The sequence below is a fragment of the Aspergillus foveolatus genome (genome assembly GCF_047715535.1).
Source record: "Aspergillus foveolatus strain CBS 279.81 unplaced genomic scaffold BDW70scaffold_1, whole genome shotgun sequence".
In the NCBI taxonomy this organism is placed as follows: Eukaryota; Fungi; Ascomycota; class Eurotiomycetes; order Eurotiales; family Aspergillaceae; genus Aspergillus; species Aspergillus foveolatus.
The window spans coordinates 704,518-727,458 of NW_027396065.1; the positions used below are offsets into that span (position 1 = coordinate 704,518).

Consider the following 22,941-nt stretch of genomic DNA (forward strand, 5'->3'; position numbering starts at 1 on the left):
ACTACCTTGCTTTGGACCTCATTTCTACTGAAGCTGAATGACCAAGCCCACTGAGGGCTCGGGTTTGTTGACTTGCCTTCGTCGGCGCGTCGCTGCTTGAGCAAACTCAAAGAGTATCCCGTAACCATTACCGCGGGAGCCAGCCTTGTGAACCTACCATGTAACCTCCAAGGAAGTTATTCCAATTTCAGAACTCTGTTAGAATCCCTTGACGTAAAGTCAAGCGGCTGAGAGTCTACATAGAACGCGGAAAGTAATGCTGCGCATTTGGTATTTTAAGCCACACATTTTGATCTCTATATTCGACTCGGGGCGATGACAGCTTACGTAGTTAGCTATGTTCACCTACATAAGCATACAAAGAGACTCCTCATCTTCTCTGGTGAGCACATAAACACAACGATCGTGAAGCCTTCCGTGCCCTAATTTCGCTTTATGTTAAACCTTCAAGCGCACACCGCCGATGAGGGCTGGGCTTATCTAACGAGGACTCCATTACTTGAACAAGTACGAACGTCCAATATCCGTTTTAGGGAATTAAAAACAACAAGTAGTAGGGACGATCAGAGCAGCTCGCTCCCATCCAATTCTAAGCCTGATCGATCCATCCCACTAATACGTCTAACAGTCCGGTGGGCAAAGACAGTTTACTCCTCATCAATAGTGGCCTTGTAAGCCTTAAGGTCGAGCAGCCCATCCACATCGGAAGCATCGCTGACTTCGATTTCGGCAATCCAGGCCTCACCCTCCGGGCTCTCGTTGATGAATTTGGCCTTGTCACTGAGGACCTCGTTGCCCTTCGTCACCGTTCCAGAGACTGGAGAGAGGACGTCTGAAGCAGATTTGACAGACTCAACGGCACCAACGGGCTCGCCGGCACCAACCTCAGTGCCCGGCTCGGGGAGCTCAACGTAGACGACATCACCTAGGGACTTGGCGGCGTATTCTGTGATTCCAATTTTGGCTGTTGTGGGCGTCAACGGTCAGTATTAATACTTCATTTTGATTTTTGATGTTTGTTGAAATATTGCAGGGTTGATGGTGTTCGGTCGGAGCTCACCAGTCTTGCCGTCATCAGCGAGCTCGATCCATTCGTGGGACTCGGTGTACTTCTTCACTTGCACTGCATATCAGAGATAGACGATTAGTATAATGGCATTATAATTGCAGCGACCAAGGCCAATGCCTCCGTAGAGACATTTTGTGTGCGATTCTTACAGAATGTGCTCTGCGAAAAGCTGCGGACTGTTCCCCGCGGGAAACCAGTTGCGGGCGAGACCCTGCGGACGGAGCTCAAAGGAAGCTTCTGTGCAAGGGCGCGGGAGGCAAAGGGACGGACAACTCGAGCGGCAGCAGACATTATAGAGATTTATGACCGAAATATGCAGAGAACGAAGAAATTGAGCAGGGGTGAGAGGTCTGAGAGAGGTGGAAGAAGGAAACGGTCAAGATGATGTCGGCGGAGAGTAGATAAAGCGCCAAGACCAACTGATAAGCGCGTCATGCTGCAGTTGCTTCGGAGTCGAGTCGGGAAAATCTTCACCTCCGGCTCCAGCTTTTCTGTCTTTACTCCTTCCCCGACCCGACACCAACCCCACTTTGTTACGGCTCTGCTTGTCATTTTAGCCTGTCGCGATGCTGTACGAGTTGATTGCTATTGTATGTCCATTTTTTTTGTCGATTGGGTTGGTCAAGAGTTGCTGGTACTGACTGACTTCCCTAGGTCCGCCCGGGCAGTCTTAACGAGGTTCGAGAGTACGTACACTGAAGCCGCCACTATTTTTCTTGCTACATCACTACACTATTATATCTGCATCACTTTATGGCACCTAGAATCACTACTTACTAACACCTCCCCCAGCATCGCTCGCAACGCCGGTACCCTCGTCCTCCGCTCCGGCGGCGTTATTCGCGGCTACACCAACTGGGGCATCTTTCGCCTCCCCAAGACCACAACGAAACACCAAGCCCGCTATACAGACGGCCATCACTTTATCATGCGATTTGATGCTGCCGCGCCAGTGCAAATGGGTATTCGCCGCCAATTAGCACTCGATCCGCGGATGATCCGCTTCTCGGTTGTGAAGCTTGGCGATAAGCTGGACGAGGTCAAGGACGTTACCGGGAAGGTTGAGTGGAATGATACGAGAAATCTGTCAAGCACGATCTAAGTCAAATGACGGAGTTTTGTCAAAGAGTGTGATGTACGAAGCTCTCATATGCTATTGACTGGATTCGGGCTCGGGTGTGTGGGTTTATTGTTCTGTTGGGACTGGATGCAGGATATCACTCTGTACATTATCATGGACATCATCGGCGCATATGCTTTTTGCTTGTTTTCAGATCGTTTTTTCTTTTGGGATATGGCTCCCTAAGTGTGCTTGTTGCCAGTGATCAGTGATTGGGCAGGACAAGGCGAGACAACGAAGAATGACTTTTCAAATTCTCTCCCGACATACAAGCATTAAATGAGGGACTTGCCTTCTAAGGAAAAAAAGCCAGTAACAACAGGGAGCGGTATTGATGAAGGACTGCAAGTCGCGCTATGGCCAAGTTCGAGCGGAGACACCGAAAGGGTGTATCGACTATAGACGATTTTTTGAACAGAAACATATAAGAGTACGGATATCGAGGATTGCGTCTGGGATCAGATGCGCAACGATGCGAAGTACGACAATTCTTTAATTCAATTCATTTAATGGCCGCGCTTCATCCCTGGGAACCAACAATAATGCTACGAGTTACTAAGTACATAGATTTTCCAATCCGATATCCCTCCGTCATTTCAGATACATTAGTGCACATATTAAGGCAAAAATTTATCAAGGTAGATGCTCAATCAAGTCCAGAAGATGAAGGCAATACAAAGCAGGAGGACTAGGAGGCAGTGGACAGGGAAAGCAAGCCCTACTTCTCCAAGTCCGCATCCTGCCGCTTATTCCTCCCAGAACCCCGTCCCAGAAAACTTGACGGCTCCAAGTGATTCAAATAATCTTCCTCCCGATCCAGCCGCCAATGCGCATACCAGAAAAAATGGCCCCCAAAGAACGCCAATACCGCAATGAAGCCGTAATTCCACTTCAACAGCGGATCCGCACTCAAACTCGTCAGACCTTGCTGGATCGCGGCACTCACCGCGTTCGTGAAGAGGTACAAGCTCTGCACAATACTCTTCATGTTTCGCGGCGCCTTTGTGTACGCGTACTCGTAGCCGGATATCGAGGTGAAGATTTCCGATAGCGCGATGAGCACGTACGGGATTGTCTGCCACCAGACGCTTATGGGGGCTGGCTTGTCGCAAGAGGAAGCCCTGTTATGACACGGGCTGCGGACATAAATAAAATGCTGGGTTACTGTGGCTGTGATCATGGAAAAAGAGGCGACCATGTATCCGGCGTAGATGCGCTTCAAGGGTGTGAAGTTAAAACCGAGCTTGCGAATGAACGGATAGACAAATTGGTCCATGATTGGGATGAAAATTATGAGTGCGAGAGGATCAAGGTTATTGATTATATCATTGGGGACGCCGTTGAGTTCCATTGTGGCGGCTTGTGATATTAGGTTGCTGGTCATTTGGCCGTAGGCAAGCCCTATGTTGTACAGAATGGTCAGCAGGCTGTTTTTCAATGAGAACCTATGATGGACGGACAGTAAATGGGGTACCAGGCAAAGACACCGCATGCTTTGACGGCCCTACGGACTTCATCGACCCATTGGTCGTCAAAGGTCATCCAGGGTGGTCTGTGGCGGAGATTACTGGGTTTGACGTTTCTCCAGAAGTCATCACTTTTGCAGTTTTTGAAACTTCTTAGGTTAGCGCCTCTGTCTATCAGTAAACAGGCGGGCAGAAGGGTTACTCACAGTCTAACTGGATTCCAAGTCCAATGCGGCTTCATTGCGAAAGCCCACAGTCTGAACGCTTTGCCTACAACCGAACCGGTTGGTGGCGTAGTGTTGTACTTGTGCCGGCAGATGAACAAAACCATTGGACAAAATGCAAACATGACGGTTGGAAGAAGAAAGGACAGCCAAAACCCAATGTATTTCTCCGCATAGACCATGGAAATCGAGCCGATTAGAGCGCCGACGTTAATCATGAAATAGAAGTACATGAAGACTCTGGAGACGGTCTGCGCTGGGTCCACTATATAACGTTCGCCGGTCACAGGGTTGGTCTTGATGTACGGACGATTGCCTCTATGCTGCTCTGCGATCAACGGGGCAATATTCGATCTGTGAGATTAGCACCCAATTGTCGAAACTGGGTTGGGTCGACATACTTGAAACCCCCAACACCAATGCCGAAGATGACAAGGCCGATGGAAAAGGTCGTTAGAGCGCCGCGAGCGTGGGCGATGACAGGTGGGAGTGCAGATATGATCAGGAGGATGTGACCGACCATGGCAAATGCAATCGACATCTGGATGGTTCTAAGACGGCCCAAGAATTCATCTGCGATCCATGCTCCCAGGATCGGCATCAGATAACACCAGAAGGTATTGACTAGTCCTGTTAGTATGTTGATGGTTAGAATCATGAGGGAAGGCATACAGGTGTTCAGCCCAGTCGATGCACGTTGGCCATGGCCCAGAGCACCGGACTGACCGCTAAAACCAGCGCCAGTGGTGGAGTTGGGGGGGAGAGGCTGCTGGATGAAGTTGGTGACTGAGCAGTTAGCATCGTTCAGTCAGGCCAAGATCGTCAGGTCTGAAGGGGGACTTACAGACGGCAGTGGTTCCATGATAAGAGAATCGCTCGCATAGTTCCACGAAGGCAATGGTGTATGCGGTCCAGCGAACCTTTCCAGAAACACGACGGAGGGTGTTTAGCTCCTGCTCGGTCGGATACTCGCGGCTGTGTCTGATGGAAGAAGTAGAAACAGTCGCAGCCTTTCCCGTCTGCATCTCAACGGAGTGTTTGAAAGTGCTGTCTGCCATATCTGACGAGTTCTTGGGGTGAGAGGAGCCCATGGTTGGGGAGGAGGAACAACCAAGTGTCATCGGGGATTGGAAACAGAAAAGATATAATAAAGGAGATGTGGGAGACAAAGGGGGAATATAAAAAGGGAGAGAAGATATTTGGCAAGCAGAAAAGTGGTGGGAAATGGGTGAGTGCAGATGTGTTATGACTATTCGGGCTCAAAATAGTTACTTATCCCTCCCCGCACATGGTCCTGCTCTGTGAACATCATTCACTCACCCAGAAGAGGCATCACCCTAGACAGTGCCACATGGTCAATGCAATTCTGACGGTCAGTCGGAGTTTTAGGTCGGACAATATGCAGCCAGCCGACGTTTCATCTCGCCCTCGGGTCATCGAGGCCACTGAGAGATGCAGGAGCCTATCTCCCAGTCGCACCTCGCGCCATCTGATGTGATGCTTGCTTTGTCTATTTTAAGTCTGGGCAATCTTAGCTCAAGCCTCTTACTGAGTTGATCTCCTTTTGTGGAGATGCTTGCAAACAACTGACTCCTCTCAATTCTGGACACTTTCCATTCCTTCTCCCACATCTATATGATTTCACCCACTCGACACACCGTACGCCGTTACAACGAATAACACACATCAGCGGTCACGAGGAATGCATAATGAACAAGTGGATTACAGCAGATGCTGTAAGCCCTGCAGTTGTGACGGTTTCACTACAGCTTGGCCTAATAATGGCGACATCTTTGCTGGAAGCTCATGGGTAACAGGATCGACTCTTTGAGGAACTCCCTAAGAGCAAGGTGCTAGATTTGCCCCTCGCTCGGGTATGCTGCCCAGAGCTTTTCGGTTATCGCAATGGTTTGATGGCCTTGGGGCGCCATATGGCGGTTCATCGTGCGAGCAATGCATGAACCCAAAGGTCCAAGGAATGTGCTAATACCATAATGGGGTATAAATGGCAAACCTAGATCGTTCTTTCAGCGCAGAACTTCTGCAGCTCGTCATCAGGTCGTTGATGATTATCCAGGAATGGTCATTGGCAGCACAAGGTTATGAGCATAACGAACGACTACCGCGACTGCTTCTAGGATACACAAAAAGAGCTGCCAATGAAAATTTCATGCTAGCTCTCGAACATCATGATACACCTAATCATGCCGGTCCATAAGCTTTGATCTTTAAATCTGAGCTAAAGGGTAGTAGTGACGTTGCTGCCCGTATCACCAGCCGGCGAACAGCCTTGAGTGCACAAACCTTGACCGGATCAATCTCTAGAGCTTCCCGTGCCTGTTGTACTAAAAGGAAGTCCATTCAACCCCAGGAAAAGATACCTGCCATCCTTGTCCTAAGTAGCGCCGCAGAGTCAAGCATGCTGGGAGATATAGGACAAACCCAACTAGTTCATCCGAGACCTATACTTTTGCCCCAAGCTCTGCCAATTTTGCCTGCTTATAACAACATGCGGTTACTGATTCCAGCCGAAGTAGCCTCAGCAATTCCCATCCTCCTCAACATGTTCGACTGCTTCCCCTTCGGAAAGGCCCGCGCCGACTACGATCGCGATAAAACTTGGACGCCTCAACAAACTCAGCACAGCCAAATTTCTGAGACTGATCATCCGAGTCCTCAGGACCAGATCTCAGATACCTCCGCATCTCTATGATTCTGCCCAACCTCATCTCTGCTGAGGCAGGTCTGTTAGACAACGTCAGCTACATCGAGCCCTTCCCGCTCATCTCTTATGACGACTAGGACGGCGAGATGAGTGAGCTACATAAGGACTGTCCAATCTTGAACCTAAGAAGGCCGGCAAGTTTTACTCGCACAAGATAGGTACTGATACCTAATACCTGGTATTACTATGCCTACGGTGGACTGGGCTTAGGGCTAGAGAACAAGCTCGCGAGTCGTCTAACCTAGCGGCTACAGAATCCAGCATTTTGCCTTAAGATTGCCTTCATATGTTTTCTCGCTAGTGGGTCATTTGGCAGGTAGCAGAACAGCAGCGGGTAGTGGTTTACTTGACCCATAACGTCTTGCGCTGCCTGACTATGTGCAGATTAGGAAGGCACGAATGCCAATGGTAGAACTGGGAATAGGCTTGACAACAATACATCTAATTTTATGTGAACTTCGAGAGGGTTACGGCCTGCCTTCCAAGGGGTTATTTGTGTTGTGGCTATGTTGGGTGAATTTCCTGATAGTTAAGAGTAGTTAGGAGTTGTGGGTCAGGACAAAAAGCACTGACCACTTCTTATACATCCTCTCAAATTTCAGTCCGTTATTTATGCATCATTATCAATCACACCTTGATGCATAGTCGAAAACCACTACACGCCTTAATACCATCCACTCTTATATTTCTAATCGAGCCGGACGCCCTTAGAACCTGAGTGAACAATCTTGGGAGCAGGAATGGCCGAATGTCTGGTTTGTTTTAGACTAAGTGATCTTGAGGGATTGCTTGCAATTTTTTGCGCGCTGAGGGAGTTGATAGAGTAGGCTAAGATTACGATATAGACATCTTGCTAAATGGTATTGCTGATTGCGCTGCTGCCTTGCTTGCCGATAGCCAGAGCGGCGAATGTTTCCGGTCTTGCATCTTGACATGTGGTAAGTCTGTTTTATTAAAATAGGAATGTCATTGGAACTATAAAGCTGCGATATTGCAATTTGAGGGCGCTGGGATACACAAGTCGCAGAGCGAGAACTCTCGTATACATAAAGTTTCTTTATAGTATAACATAATGATTGATGGAATAAATGAGATGGTGAGGGGACTCCTACCTGCCGAAATTCAACAACCTAGATAGGGCTGATCACCACCTAATGGCGGTAATTGGCAGACAATCGGGCCAGAGGTCGCTTCGATAGAGCAATAAGACTAGTTATTGCCTCAGTCACCAAATTCTGTCTTCTGCCTGTCTTCATTCCCATCTTCCTGTTCAAGATCACGCTATCCAGTGCTGTGAAGTATGCAGATTGAGTGTGTATGGATCGCCAGTAATCATCGGTGGATTAAAGCAATTCACTCGGGTTTCAGTAAGAATCGCAGGCCATTGCTGAATTGAGAAGTTCATATTAGATTGCAACTTGACATTGCGTGCTCCCAGGCTTCTGGGTTTGGCTGCGCCATGCCTTATATTCTGATCCATACTGCATTATAAACATACATTATATTCATGGGTATACTCATAAAGTCGTACATACCGCAACTTCACCTTTCTTCTAAAGTACCCTCTTTCGACTCTGATATCCACACCCATACGAACGCACAAACTGCGGTGGCGTGGGAAGCACCAGAACATCAGACGCCGCATCCTCCTCGACAACATGTGGCTCTGTGCCCCATGGGAAAATTCCTGACGAGCGGGTGACAAAGGTGCGGTAACTAAGTGTTGGACTGGGCGGGACGCCGGCTTCTGGCTCTGGCTTTGGTATTGATAGTGAGACGTGTTCTCGTGCTGGGCTCCGAGCATGGACCGAGAGCGATGGTGGGGGTGGCAGTAGCGGAGAAGTAGGGTAGGATATTTGGGGGATCTGCTGTAAGGGAATGGGCTGTTCTTGCTCAGTGTAATATGCGTCATCGTCATCATCGTCATCATACTCATAGTCCTTCTGAAATAGGCCCGGCGTTGATTGCTCGTCTACGGCAGGAAAGAGAGAGTAGGAAGGCGCTGGGGATGCTGAAGCAGCGACATGCAGCGTGCTAGCAAGACTAGACGGGAGCCATGACGCCGAAGTCGCTTCCTGACCTCTTCGAGGGTCTGTCAGGAGCCCAAGGATTTCGAGTTCTTTACTAAGTTGTATGGACTGCAATCTTGGAGGACGAATTGTGGACGCCGATGTCGATGCTGATGTCGAGGAGCCGTTATCATCACGAATTATTGAGCAGCGCTTCGCTTTCCTTCCTCGCTTTGAGCGGCGTGAGAAAAGCCCGCGGATAGTGAAGCTCTGGCCGTATCCGATACGCATTGTGAAGAGTGTGAGAATTGGTATTTAGGGGATCACTACTATTCGCGACCCTCGTTATTCGTGTCCTGTTCACGAGCAAGACTCAGATTCGGACTTACATATCAACCCTAGGGCTAGGTTTTCTTTGCTGAGGGGAAAATGGAACGTCTCTGCAGTAGAATTCTTGTTACGTTGGTCGTGTTGTAGTTGGTAAAGTCGATTTGGCTGTCGAAAGCCACCTGACAAGCATCAACGTTCTGAGTAACGAAGTGGTGCCGCAGACGATTAGTAGCAGATGTAGCAACTCAGGGAGCTCATAAGGAGACTTTACTTTAGGTAGAGCAGAAGGGAGTCGGCCTCAGGAGCACGACCTCGATGTGATATACCATCCGTCAACCTGCCTACAGTCCCACTTGGCCCCAGCAGTGATTTCGAAAACAAAAGCCACCAATCCAAAATTAGCGCAGCAAACCCAGGACGATCCGTCAATCCATACTTTCGGGTCCTTGATTCCACATGTTGACAGGTCTCACTTACAAGAGACGGTCTGACAGATCTCCCACAAACCATCAGCAGATCAAAGTCAGGAAAACCATCCCGGTACAACCTGACCATCCCTCGGGTACCAACCAATTAAACAGTCCCCGACACTAAAGCCACGATTGGCGATTCGGCAGCCCGTTTGACCCAGTAAAGTTATAGGATGCTGAACGGAAATGATGTATCAGCTGTCAAACGGCTTAGTGTGCGCCACTGGGGGGGCCAGGGGCGGGTGGCCCGTGGCTGTAGTTGGGTCCGTGATCGCTGATCCATCGTGCAACTCTTCAACGGATGATAAGCTGTGCCGTCAAATTGGAATCTGAATAACTAGCCTGAGTTTTTGGTTTCGACGGGCTGATGATAGTCAGATCTAGTTCGGGGCCGAGGGTCGAATTTGTTGTGGTTGGACTGGAGCGGACCGGGACCGGGATTCAGGAGTGAAAGGCGAGCCCTAGGTCGCCGAATTGTTTGGACTTGGGACCAGAGGTTGGCCAATGCAGGAAGTACTTGCAACTCTGCTGATGTCATACTATATTTGTGCTTCATCTCACCAAAAGTTACAAGGCTACCTTTAGCCTTAGCTGATGTCCAAACTAGAAGTTTAGTGAACTCGCGTTCATCGAGGGTGGTAACGGCTCATCGCATCCCGAAATCGGATAAACAGAGACCAAGCTGAGGATAACAAACGAGAACCGAGAGTTCGTGCGGCATTCGACGGGTGATCACGCGGGGCGCCTCCAGCCTGCTCACGGTGAAAGTCTTAGTCACGCCACCAAATGCAGCGTTAGCTGTTGTCTAGAAAGACTCGTTCAATTTTCAACACATCATTTTATCTGCTTTGGAGGAAGTCGTAGACTCCCAATCAATCCACAGATCATCCGGTATTCTTGCTAGACGAATCACACTAGCAGGCTGCTCTGATGTTGTGGACAAGCCATTTGAGCCTGTTGAGCACAATACAAAGAGCTGATGGCCAAAACACTTACCTGACTGTGCGCGACCATGTCCTATACCAGGGCTTCTTGCTCTGCTTGGGACAATGCAATGAACCGAGACAAGCGTATATTCGGTTTTGTCTTACGATAAGATTAATCATCCTTTGTCTTCGCAGCCTCGGGCGGTCGCAATATGAGATAAGGACCGGGCTCTTGCTCATCGTATTGGAATTAGTGTAGAGGGCAAAGGACAGAGTTTCCACTACTTCCCAAAGAGAACGTTTTCCGATAGATGATTCTACCATTGGTAGAAATGATGGGTTCTTCATAAATAAATGCGGAGAGGAAGTAGGAAGGGTGAGAAGTGGGAAGGTCATGAAGGCAGGAACCTTGAACGGAGCGAGTAACACTTTTAGGGAGAATGCAGTAAAGCTCGGTCTGGAGAACTTAAATAAGGATATTCTCAAACGCGAGAAACGCGGATCAGCAATCTTACTATAGCGAATGTTTATGAAGTCTTTGACCTAGACTATCGAGGAGCCCATTGCTGTCGATTTGCTTGACACTTACAACCTTGAGGAAGAGGATCTTCATTCAACGTGTAAGTGTGATGTCTACCTACCCCTGCTATCGCACAAAACTAACCACAGAACTCGGCAAAGGGATATCGAGTTTCTCAGCAGCCTCGGATTGACTGTCAATAATAATGAACCCGCATCACTGTCCTGGTTCGTTTCAATTACCGCAAAGCTCTCCATGCGGCAAATGACAGAACAGCGTCAGAACGCTTCTTGGAACTCTATGGACATTGATAGCAATGAGCCAGAAGCTCTTTTGTATGCGCGTCCCGAAGTCTACTTGTTCTGGAAGATAAAGTTTAACGGCCGCATCGTTGTCCTGAGTGGCCGTGCAGGCTACATAGTTCGGTACGAAGAGATACGAGATGAGACTCGACCAACTCTGCACTGAAATGAGGAGGCATGCGTCTGCAAAGACTGCTATTTCACAATACCCCAGGGGGTATGGGTACCTCTACCGGTACAGGGTCTCACTGGGAAAGAAAAACATGAAGGTATATATAATTGCCACAGGAAGAGGATCTCACTTTCCGAGCATCGAAGACGCTGAAGTTTAGATATATGGCCATTGAGGACCGATATGACAGAGACTAAGTCAGAACCATCGTCCGACAGGCAGCAATCCTGCTGCCAATGAACAGTCGGCACCCCGACAATGGCTTAAGGAATGCTTCGTCTCCAGGTCTGCCCGACGTTTGCGGTCTTTATGCTATCCCGTTTACTGTTATGTACCGGCAGCGGATAGACACTTGCTTGTTGTTTCTCCAAGGCACTTAGGGTAGTCTTTCAGTCTGTCTCTGAAAGTATCCCAATAGTAAGTAACCCCTATACCCGGAACCAAGTTCCAGACCGGGATGTAGCTACAATAATCATTCAGTGATGAAGGTCTTGCCTGGTTTCTCGTGATGGATAACTCGCGATGACTCAAAGGGAAAGAACGAATCGCTGCTCTCGCCGAGCCTACTGCCAAGTGCAGACGCACTCGATATGTCCTGAAACTGACATGTTTCCTCAACCCTAACCTAAAAGGCATACTAATCCGGTTAGGGTTAGTGGCTGCTAACGTGGGAAGTTACGTGAAAACATATCATGATGTAACAATTCAATTTTCTTGCTGCTATCTGTCACAGGTACTAATGCGGCTTATTTGTAGAGTACTTCCTGTGTAACTTCTGAGATTCCAATCTGAGTGGTCGCTGGCGGAGATGGGCGATTTGCTGCTGAACTGTGCTCATCTTTCCAGTCACTCACAGCACGAGAAGAGGATCTGGTGAGTGGATGGTTTGGCCCTATTACTTTGTTGCATACTTCAAAACATCTTCGCATTTGGGCCAATGAGTCTTGAAGCTTTCCCCGAGTCCAGGTATAGGCAAGGTAGCCATGCTGGTTAGAGTGTCAGGATGCTCAGGGCCCAATACTCTCTTTCTTGCCTCCATGACTTGCATAGATAATTTTTCTGCCTTGTCCCATCGTCCCTTGTTCCGGTGGGTTGATGCGAGGTTCGCCATGCTGCTCAGAGTATCAGGATGCTCAATACCCAGCACAATCTTCCTTGTCTCCATTACATGTGTAAACAGCTTCTCAGCTTCATGAAATCGTCCCTGATTCCAAAGGGTTGACGCTATGTTCGACATGCTGCTCAAAGTGTCAGGATGCTCAACACCCAGCACTGTCTTGAATGACTCCATGACTTGCACCTCCAGCTTCTCAGCTTCATTCAATCTTCCCTGACTCCAGTATGTTGATTCCAGTTTTGCCATGCTTCTCAGAGTGGAGGGATCCTCGGGGCCATTTCTCTTTTGGAATTCCAGCAACTTCGCGTACAGAACCTCCGCTTCAAGATATCGGCCATCGCTTAATAGGTAATTCGCGATATAATTAACCAGGTTGATATGTGGGTCCTGTTGATTGGTAAAATCGCTCTCATGTACCAACGCTAGAGCATGAGGGAGGTATTGTCGCCAGAGTCCTCGATTTGTGTAGTGGTCGTTAGGAAAAACTTTCTCCATTTGATCAGCTACTCTTTTGAACCCAGTGACCAAGCACTCTATTCTTTCTCAACCAATATCAGGTCGCAATATGTACAAGCCTGTGCATATTTGTCTCCCTCTTGGCTGTTGATGAAGTTGTATGCTTTCAGGAGCCCTAAAGCATCAACTCTCTTTTTTCCTGATATCTGGGCTGGAAGAAGAGACTGCGGAATATTTCGCGGACTGATACGGGCCATAAAAGATAGATAGTCTGCTGCTAATAGATCCTGATGATGAATCTGCTTGAATGATATTAGCCAGGTGTTGATCACGGCATTTTCCATATCCTTGTATCGCCCTGGGTCCCTGAATTTCTCACTGAGAAGATCCACAGCATCCTGCTCCTCGTCTTGTAAGAGTGTCAGGTATGCAGCCAGATCCAAGCGGCTTTTGTTGATGTATGCAGCTGCCTGCGCGATTGCCAGTGGGAGATATTCCAGATGTTTCAAGAGTGCAACTATAATGCTATCATGCTTCAGTAAGCTTTTTTGTAATAGTAGGCTCTCAAGGATATTCCGCGCAATCTCTTTATCAACATCTTCAATAGGAACGATATTGGAGTATGTGAGCTCCACAGCAAGCTCCCAGTTGCGGGTTTTGGATAGGATGCGGCCTTGCTCACTCTGGGGAAGAAAGTTCTCAAGAGCTGGAGCTTTATCATAAGCCGTTAACCATAAATCCGTATCATCCGCATTATCGAAAATCAAGAGCCACTTCCCTGCGTTTTTGGAGCTGAGATATGCCTGGATCTGTTCCTTAACCTCTGCAGGCTTCACGTCACACAGTCCAAGTATTTGTGAAAATCTCAAGGAACGACTGATCAATCATTGCATGGCTAGTGCATGGAACTCAGAAAATCGAACATCCCGAATCTTGGTCTCGTCTGCGGTATGCCAGCTCCAGGGCAACTTGCGTCTTCCCAACTCCCTCTAAACCAGTGATTGCAATCCTTCTGGGCCCATCTTGCAATGATAGTAGTTCTTCCAGCTTCTTGATCTCAACACCGCGGCCAACAAATTTCGGGTTCCTTGGTAGAGAGGCCATGCAATGCCGTATTCTGCTGCTCTCTAGCAAGTCAGAATTTAGTTTGCAAGGAGGCATGACTGCTAGCAGAAGTTTTCCGTAAGCAGCTGCTGTTAATGCCGCATACCCTTGCCATTGTTTCTGCTTATGCAAATTACAGTAATCACATATTCCTCGGATAAGTGTTGGAAGTTCGTTCATTAGGCCTGCGGCCTCCACTTCAAAGCAGAGCACTCCATGTTTCTGGGCTAGACGGTCTCGTGTTACCGAGTCTTTCATAACCTAGTCCCCAGATGCGATCAAGCCATAATGGACATATATTGTCTCCATCAAACGTGGCTGTCGTTAAACCAAGTACTTTTTATCACACTTTTCGCAATCAGAATCATTATCAGCGTGGTGATAGGGAGGCTCAACGAGGTAATGTAACGGGCGTAGGTAGTATTGTTTTCAACTAGCTGTCCTGTATAAACGAGTATCACAAGCTTAGAGAAAGAAACAAAAGATAGAAGTGCAGATATCTTCCTCCCCCCTTTTATCAAGCTTTCCCAATCATACGTCAAGACTTCCGACTTCCCGGACTTGCATGCCGACGGATCTCTTTCCCGAAGTTATGAGGACGGATCTCTTTTCCTACGAGGCCGCAAATCCGAGGCTGTACATTAATGTTGCAAAAACCTTATTTAGGACCAGGTTGAGGGCATGGCCGACAACCAAGATCCAGGCCATAGCCTGTGACAGGTAATCGGCATTCCGTGCCGGGGGGGAGAACCTTGTGTTCATGTCAGGGTTTCGTTTCAGTACATCGCTCACTATTTTTGGGATACCATCCTCGCCTTCTGACATTTGCTTCGGGTACAGTTGGCTCATATGTGTTGGGAGAGACTGCGGTGGTTGATTCAGGATGCCTGTGGGCTCGAATTGTCCGCCTTGAACGGCCTTTCCATAGTCATAATGTATAACCCCACCATGTTTTCGACCCGGTTTGCTGACAACCACGTCGCCTAATCGAATGTCATTGCTCTTACTGGAGACTCCACCACCAATCCCCACCATGAGCCCAAGCTGCAGCCGGGGAAAGGTCAAACGCATGCGAGATACGACAATTGCGGCAGACACTGTTCCGTACACGCCATTTGGTAGGTACGCTATGACTATATAATGATCGTTGAGTTCGCCAAATTCATAGGCGTTCGGATCAGAGATCTGTTGAGGTGGAGCGTGGATCTGATCGAGCATGGCTCGAGCCGCTGCCGCCTCCAGCACCAGGGCGCATATCCAGGCGATTGTGTAGTCAGCAAGCTTGAAAGTGTTCATCTCCTGGCACGACTAACTGGGCAATAGGGAGAGTCGAGGCTAACTGCAAAGCAAATCCCTAGTAGAAAGAGGCAAGCGTGATAGCTCGAAAGAATGCTGCATATCTTCGAGACGATCCTGGTACTGATTCTGGTGCTGAGGCGGGGTAAAATTTGCCTGTTGCCTCACTCGGACAGCTAATCAATTGTCATTACGAAGGTCACGGGCGTTCTGACACGAAAGCCTTGTCTGCCTCCTTAAAAAGGGTTCTGAAACCTCCTGTTATGACCTTAAGTTAGTTTGTCAGTTTGCATATAGAATTCTCATTGTCTTCAATTCAGCCCTGGTCGTGAAAATACTCTCCATAATAGAATACATACAATATTAAGTATTCCTAGGGGAAGATCGATGTCATCCCGTAAATCAGCAGCTCTGGGTAGGGACAGACCTCTTGCCACATTTGGCCATTGGGCGATCTGCAGGTTATTCACCCGTTTGCTACGTAAATAAGGAGAGCCATCCTGCGCTATCAAGCATGGAGATGGCGTGCCATCTTAACGATTGTAAGATGGAAGCACATGGGGCCTTAAGGATCGGGGTCAAGCAGAAGGGCTAGGCCGGGTGTTTCTCCGACATAGTACAGTCTGGCCAATTTCGAGTTTTTCGCCACATTCAGGGCATTTACGAGCCGGAAAATAGGGCTAACTGCTTCTAAGCGGTGCAGGCACGTTATGTACGAAGTCTAGACCGAACCGTAAGCAAGACGTATTATTTACGTTTGAAAAGTCGTTTGAAAAGTTAGAAGGCTTAAGTTGTATTGTGAGTTCTTTAGATGATATAACTGTTATGTTAGTACTCCAGTTCATGGAGTGAATGGTTTGTCTGGGTATAAGTGGAGTAACGGCGCTAATTTAGACAAAAAAAAAAGAGAACTGACAAGGACGAGATTCGAACTCGCGAGGTTTCCCACTGCGGACTTGAAAGGTATAATACCTAAACACAGCGCCTTAACCACTCGGCCACCTTGCCTGAAAGTCTTTAAAATGCAGTATTTTACGACACCTGAAATAATGCCGTACAGAGTCCACAAACGTCTTTAAATCCTGGGGAACATTGCCATCTCGATTCTGTAGAGCGAAATGCGATCGAAATTCTTCAATGCTATACTTGCTCTATTTGCGAAAAGATGTTGCTTTGTTAGAATGATGTCTTTCCGTGCGAGGCATTGCCAGCATGGAAGATATTTTGGCGAAGCATCGAGCATGCGGAAAGCCCTATGTGTCAGGAATACCATATGGAACAGAGAAATGGCATTAGAGCACATTGCTCTCTGATTCAATGCTTTATAGACTTCCGCCTTACTTGAGCTGTCCCACCCAGTACTCCTTGGTCAGCTTTTTCGTTTACCTTGACAATGACCTCGTCATTCACATCACCCATCCCAGAAGCGTAATCTCCTTTACATTCGTTTGAGTTCACTTGGGAAACTCTGCCTTATTCCACAACGTCTTGGTCGTTTCCGCCAGCCGTCTGTATAGTCCTTCAAAGGAGCCCGAATCACCCAAGGTCCGGAAGTATCATGTTGATGCGCTGCGCTTCGAAGGGCGAGCTTTGCTGCTCTCGTGTCAGGAGATTGTTCAGACCGAGCCCTCTAGATACACGACTTCACCAGTCTTTCAAGATTCCTCGATGGTCTTACACGATCCTGCTTCACTGAACCGGGACGATACTAGGTGCATCCATCCCGGGCCGCCTCTTGTCCTTGCCAGTACATCGCTGGGCGTGCTCAGCGGCAGCTGACAAAAGTGGGTGGGGGGAACACTCTTTTCATATTAGAAACATCTCTTCCATTATTCTGTAAGTGCTTCAGCTAGGACATGTTTGGTTCTTATTTTTCCTCCACAACGGCAAACTGAGATCTGGAAAGTTACACGGCGCTGTCTATGGGACTAATATAGAGATATGCAGAAGCCGTTCGCTATAATTCTGTCTGTCACAAATCTCGCAGTTGATGCTAGCTGCATATTATTTACAGAACTCACTCTCGAGAAAAGGCACCCCAGGCATAACACATACGGTACTTCACGTATTAAATCTCAATTCCATCTAGCTACCAAACCATTTCATGACGCGGTATATCCTCAAGCCTACAGAGGGCATTAACGTAGCAGTGAGATGATACAGAGATTGGAGGTGTTTCGGCGGCTAACGTTCTTATGGAGAATAGGAGTCATGCCTTGGGCGATTCGGCCCTTAAGCCTGGTGATGATCCTGGCTCCCGTCCATGGCGCCAGTGGAGTACCTCAGGGTAATAACCTGGGTTCTGAGGTATAGCATTTATCAATAGATTAATCTTTTGACCAAAGTCATTACATTCATACCATAAGGAACCAGATATCTGTGCTAGGTAGATACATGCTGACCTCAGCGGCCGTCAGCTCAATCTAGCAAAGCTATGGACAAGCTTTCAAACCCTGTCGGAATATTACCGTTAAGGGCAGTGTCTCCTTCTAAAAGTAGACATAAGAGCTAAACAGTATATGGTATCCGGCTCCGATATATAACTCCTCTTGCCATCAACTCTGCGCGCGATGTGATAACTCATACGGCCCACCTTGTGTACTCCAGGTGTCACATTCCAAGCCCCCAAACTTACACGTACCGGTTATCCAGCTAGATTCGCGCGACCCCTGACTCCCCCTTAATCCGAGTCTCCAACCGGAAATATTAGCCAGAGTCTGCCACATGGCGCTGACAGAACCGGGGGCCCGCTTCCAGCTGGGTCGGGTCTAACCTAGTCCCGTTTCCTGAAGCCAAGTGGATCTGTCCTCGTCTCCAGGGCTGGGGCTGGCTCATTTTAGACCTCAATCGTTCCTGCACCTGCATGATTCTTAGTCCTATTACTGTTCCTTGACTTTGTCATATTGACCAACCTGCTAGTTTATTTTTGAGAGTCACAAAGACAGAGTCAGAAGGATCCGCGCGCGGATCTAGAGCCGTCGATGCACTGACGTAGAAATGCAGAGTCAGTCACGAACTACTTACTCATGAACTAGTGCACCGCTGCCGGACTCTTGACTCAGGCGGTCGGCGAGTCATGTCACCCAGGATTGTCCCAATCGTCAGAACACCAATTCATCATAGACGCTCTGACGAGTTACTACGCGGTTGTTACCAGTTCTAATAGTCACGGTAACGGCCTCCACAGAACTGAGTTTTAGCTCTTATTATCAGGCAGCTGGAGGGTGCAGAATGGCCTTTCAAAAGTGGATACTAGTAGTGGATGCAGCTGAACGGCGCGGCTACTTTCTTAGGTCTCCTTACTCTGCAGACGTATCGCACATGGTGAGTTAGGGCTCGGATCCTGGACGCGAAGTAGAGCCGTGACAACAGATCAAGAAAGTGATAGATGTTTGATTGCCACAAGCCATTCAGGGGCATTGGACTGTATGTAGAAGCTTGAGCAGATGAATTTGCCTTTAGATTGCAAGATTCAGATATAGAGATAATAGACCTTTTCTTTAATGGCCTTTTCTTTAATGGCCTTTTCTTTAATGACCTTTTCTTTTCATGGGTTAACATTTATAGTGAAGTAGTAGGAGCGGACTAGGTCTGAAGCACTAACTAGTGACCAGCTAGACCAACTGGCTAATGCATGCTTCTTAGCGGCTTGACGGGTCAAAAGCGTGCGCGTAGAACGGGCTTCCAATCTATAGCGCAGGAGGATAGACTTACGCTGGGGTCTTGATTGCAATAAGTAATAGACTACTGTTGAACATCTCTTGAGACTACAGGAGTGGACCTGGGATCGGGCCAATCACCTTTTACATTACTAGAGCAAAGATAAGGTACCGAATCCCTCCGGGTATTTCTAGAAGCCATGTGATGCAGAGGTTCTGCCGGGCCTACGTTGAGAGATTATAAACAATTCACGGGAGAAGCCGGATAAAGCCGATTCAGTCATTGTTCCGGCCGGGTTATCATCCTCCTATATCCGGACACGCAATCTATAATCCAGGGGTCTAAGAGGACGTACGTATCTGATACAAACCTTGTACGTCCAGGGCCACGCATCGGATGGAAGAGAAGAGCCGGGAGAATTTTTTGATTGGCGGCTTGCTTGGATTAATCCCCGGCATCCGTCCTCAGTTTGCGCACGGGGCCGTTAGCACGGTAATTAGTCTGTTGGCCTAAATTTCGGGTGTACAAGCGCAATATCTAAGAGTTTGGCCGTAAAAACCTAGCTGCCTAGGAGGTCAGTTGCTCTGAAGGCCTACAAGGCTACGTAAACGCTCTGGACGCCGTCAGTACTAGTACTTTAGTAGTAGTTGGAGTAGCGGGTCACGGTGAAAGGTCGGGTTCAGGAGATTTAACCGACAAGCTAAAGACTAGGGATGCATACTCTGTACTTCATTGTATCTTGACTCTTGGGGGTCTACTTAGCTGCACGCTCTGGAGGGCTTACCATATATGACCCCCAACCACGACCCCAAACCCAACCCAGTGGTCCTACCTGCTGGGTTGCTCCTCGTTGGCCGGAATACTTCCGACAGAGTGCCTGCATGTTCGGGTAGGTGTACCACGAGGTAGTCTGATCTCTGTTCAGAGTATGTATTCCGTGACCGCAAACCATACTCGAAGTAACTGGATTCACAAAAAGAGAAATGAGCTCACAATTGCGTAATTGGCCGATCGACAGGGCTCTCCCCTTTTTACAACGGAGGGCAACTGTTGGCTGATGTGGCCCTGCGGGATGGTTTTCGGGGACTGACAGCGCTGGAGCTCCGTGAATGGTTGAGGGCCGGCTTCGATTTCGAAGGTGCCGGAATATAGTCGCAGGCGTTGGCTTAGCGCAGTGTAACAGCTTTGAAATGGGGATGGGGATGGATCGATGATCCGTCCGTGTCTGATCAAGCCACTCGACTCTTTTCCGAAGCGAGTCGCGATCTTCATGAGACGGCCTCCCGCCCCCACAGCACGGATCCATCATCTTTGTTCGTCAGGATGGTGATTGACTGCTAAGAGATGCTGTTTCAGCTGCTTCGTCATCGGTTCTAAAGGTTCTTTGTGAAGGTGGAGATGAAAGGGGTTTGGTTGGCTAACTCCGACAATGCGGTATATGAGCCAGGATGATATGATCGACAAATAACAGTGGATATGTGCCAGATTGATTCAAAAGGTGATGGATTGTGCCATCACCGTCAAGCAAGCTTGCGCTTTGGTATGGGTGCCGAGCCAGAAGGAATGGGAGAGAATATCAGCGCCACCAGCGGGAACGGTGGCCCAGCGCAAAAGGGGCATCGGTGCAGTGCGGATGCCAGCCCGCACACTGCCCGGTAGCTCTAGGATATAGAATCAATGGGGAGACAGGCAGCATCGTCTCTGCTCAAAGACAGTACAGTATAAGTACTCTTACCTCGTGATCGGGCCAAGACAGGATTGGCCTGTGGCGTCTAGTCTAAAGTTCCTATGAGCTGGCCGGGTTCTTAGCAGCGTCCAACTGCCGTGATTCGCAGGAGGGTTATCTTAAACAGTATTTGGCCACATATTAATCGACAACGGTCATGCAATCATGAATCCAATAAACAACAACCAAGAAGCGCCGGCGTGCGTAAGAAAGGCCATCCCGGGAGATGTGCCGGGCCTCTTAGGTGCGAGCAGAGGGGAAAAATTCGTGCGAGCTATCTCACCCGCAATTACTCTAGTCCTGTGATTTCGGAACTCCAGGTTGTCGCGGAGGCGTAGATGGATTGCGTGGGGATGGAAATGAGGACGCCGGTCTGGTGGGTGTGATAAAGCTGCATGGACCAGTCCCTGGGGCAGATGAAATGAGGCCCGGAGACTGTCTCAACGAGAAACTCCAAGTGGTCGAAATAAGTGTGACAGCCGGGATGGGTTATCGTCGAGGGGCTTCGAGATGAGTCGAGTCGAGCCCGTAAAGAGCTCATGGGAGCAGACAGGCAGACGATGGCAATGCCGGTCGCAGAGCACAGACTCCATCTTCATCTCGGAGCAATAGCGGTACACTATCATTTGGGGGCTTGGCGGCAATTTATATTATCTGCAGAGCGTCCGTTATATTGCTAATATACTGCCATAGAATAGACGAGGTCAAGGCGCATAAGCATTCGAACATCTCCTGATTTTCGCCTGATCCTCCCGCTCCCGGAGGGCAACAAGTCCAGGTATCGAAAGCACCAGGTCCAAGCTCCTCGACTAAAGCGGACACATGCTGCAGGCCTGCGCTGGGACATGTGATGCTGCCTGTGCGAGAGTCTAGATCAGGCTTGCGACGGATAGAGAAGAGAAACAAAGAAAGCTCATAAGTCATGATGGTAGAATTCAACCGTCTAGAAATCCCAATTCCCAGTCCAACGCCATACAGAGGGGACCTTTCTAAAGCAAGTGCACATCCAGCTGGTCCAGCAAGTACGTCAAACCCACCGCCACAGGCAAAGTCGTAGGTAGTAAAACACAGCCGAAGCGAAGAAACTCAGGCATCCGTATAACAAACAGAGGTATCTTAGCGGAATCAAAAACTCGAACTACCGGAAGAGGCCCGTTCCCACAGAAAAATCATGGCCGAGATCAGCCGGCGAGTGGCATACACTTCGAAGGGGGTTCCCCGTCAACCCGCGAGCGCAGCTGTGAGCTCATAAACAGCTGCTCCCAGCGATCATCGATTGCAGAGCACGCACTTCCCGACAACGACAATAAACCTGTCGTGTGGAGAGCTCGAACACCGCGCCTCTTTCGGCTCGTCGATGGAGGTGCGAATAACATGAGAGCTGGGTTGGTTGCATGCGCTGTATATGTAGTAGTTCTTGTAATGATTGCACATTATTGTTTGCAAATGGACGGGCCAGCCGGAATGAGAAGTGTTAGGTTAAGAGCTGAGCTAGTGGTGCGCTTTCTCAATGGAGGCGGAATATAGAGTGTGTTTAGTGGTAGCGGATTGGCGTTGGGTGCAGTGGATCGCTGGCAGGCAGGCAGAAGTCCGGATTGAAGAAAAAGGATGGTCGAGGTGAACGCGCGAATGTACCAGAAGCAGAGAACAATATATACTCAGGAATTCTTGCTCATAGAATCATGGAGAGAAGTGGTCCAACTTGTAACTGCCATTATCAAGGATTATAGTAGGGTCCGGGGCCGTCACAAGCCAGGCGCAGTCTGCCAGGGTTACTCGACAGGGGAGTTGGGAAAAATGGCCAGAGCCAAAATGTGATTGGCCTTTTTTTTTGTCTCCGAGTGTTATTATTCGGGACTATCCATTATTATTCTGAGGCCGATTATTTAAACCATTTAGTCCCATGTTAAATATCAGGGATTGATGGAGACTTCATCCTGAGCCAACCACAGCGACGCAAAGCGCCCATCCAGTTTAGCATCATGAAAGGTAATGCCATGTTCCGAGCCATCGGCCCCGAAGTAGAACGGTACCGCGGCTGCGCTGCAAGTTGTGGCCGTGAAAGAGAAAGGCGGAACTTAGGGGGGCCCACTTGGATAGCTTCAAATTCGTCCTCATGGATCCGCCCGTTTCGGCTCGATCGGGTTGGGAGAATTTATCAGTGATCGACGCCGTCCCTCCAAAGCCGTTGATGATGCAGTCTAAGCCTTTAACGGCACGTGGCGCTAGCTGGGATCTCATGCAGAGAT

The 22,941-nt window shown here is 48.7% G+C and overlaps 5 protein-coding genes and 1 non-coding gene across 6 annotated transcripts; 1 reads left to right on the forward strand and 5 right to left on the reverse strand.

Annotated features, from left to right (window-relative positions):
* Positions 1-371: 371 nt before the first annotated feature.
* BDW70DRAFT_2909 (glycine decarboxylase subunit H) lies at positions 372-1,439 on the reverse strand. The gene is made up of 3 exons (XM_073743701.1): positions 1,219-1,439; positions 1,061-1,123; positions 372-964 (listed from the first exon to the last, which is right to left on the reverse strand). The coding sequence occupies exons 1-3, from the start codon at positions 1,358-1,360 to the stop codon at positions 648-650; spliced, it is 522 nt and encodes a 173-aa protein (XP_073601175.1). The 5' UTR covers positions 1,361-1,439; the 3' UTR covers positions 372-647.
* A 120-nt stretch (positions 1,440-1,559) lies between these two features.
* Positions 1,560-2,347, forward strand: BDW70DRAFT_2915 (mitochondrial 37S ribosomal protein bS6m). Its single transcript, XM_073743702.1, has 3 exons — positions 1,560-1,659; positions 1,724-1,755; positions 1,862-2,347. Exons 1-3 carry the CDS (start codon positions 1,636-1,638, stop codon positions 2,169-2,171), a joined length of 366 nt encoding a protein of 121 aa, XP_073601176.1. The 5' UTR covers positions 1,560-1,635; the 3' UTR covers positions 2,172-2,347.
* A 560-nt stretch (positions 2,348-2,907) lies between these two features.
* Positions 2,908-4,970, reverse strand: BDW70DRAFT_155043 (putative MFS peptide transporter; the record flags this gene model as incomplete). The annotated part of the gene is made up of 6 exons (XM_073739965.1): positions 2,908-3,590; positions 3,650-3,804; positions 3,862-4,233; positions 4,281-4,503; positions 4,552-4,665; positions 4,724-4,970. 6 exons carry the CDS (start codon positions 4,968-4,970, stop codon positions 2,908-2,910), a joined length of 1,794 nt encoding a protein of 597 aa, XP_073601177.1.
* Positions 4,971-12,228: 7,258 nt separating this feature from the next.
* On the reverse strand, positions 12,229-15,306 carry BDW70DRAFT_155045 (uncharacterized protein; the record flags this gene model as incomplete). The annotated part of the gene is made up of 3 exons (XM_073739966.1): positions 12,229-12,935; positions 13,022-13,736; positions 14,668-15,306. The coding sequence occupies 3 exons, from the start codon at positions 15,304-15,306 to the stop codon at positions 12,229-12,231; spliced, it is 2,061 nt and encodes a 686-aa protein (XP_073601178.1).
* A 912-nt stretch (positions 15,307-16,218) lies between these two features.
* On the reverse strand, positions 16,219-16,314 carry BDW70DRAFT_t18. Its single transcript has one exon. It is a non-coding gene; the product is annotated as a tRNA-Leu (tRNA).
* Positions 16,315-19,461: 3,147 nt separating this feature from the next.
* BDW70DRAFT_3034 (uncharacterized protein) lies at positions 19,462-20,371 on the reverse strand. The gene is made up of 2 exons (XM_073743712.1): positions 19,688-20,371; positions 19,462-19,579 (listed from the first exon to the last, which is right to left on the reverse strand). Exon 1 carries the CDS (start codon positions 20,273-20,275, stop codon positions 19,721-19,723), a length of 555 nt encoding a protein of 184 aa, XP_073601179.1. The 5' UTR covers positions 20,276-20,371; the 3' UTR covers positions 19,462-19,579; positions 19,688-19,720.
* Positions 20,372-22,941: the final 2,570 nt, after the last annotated feature.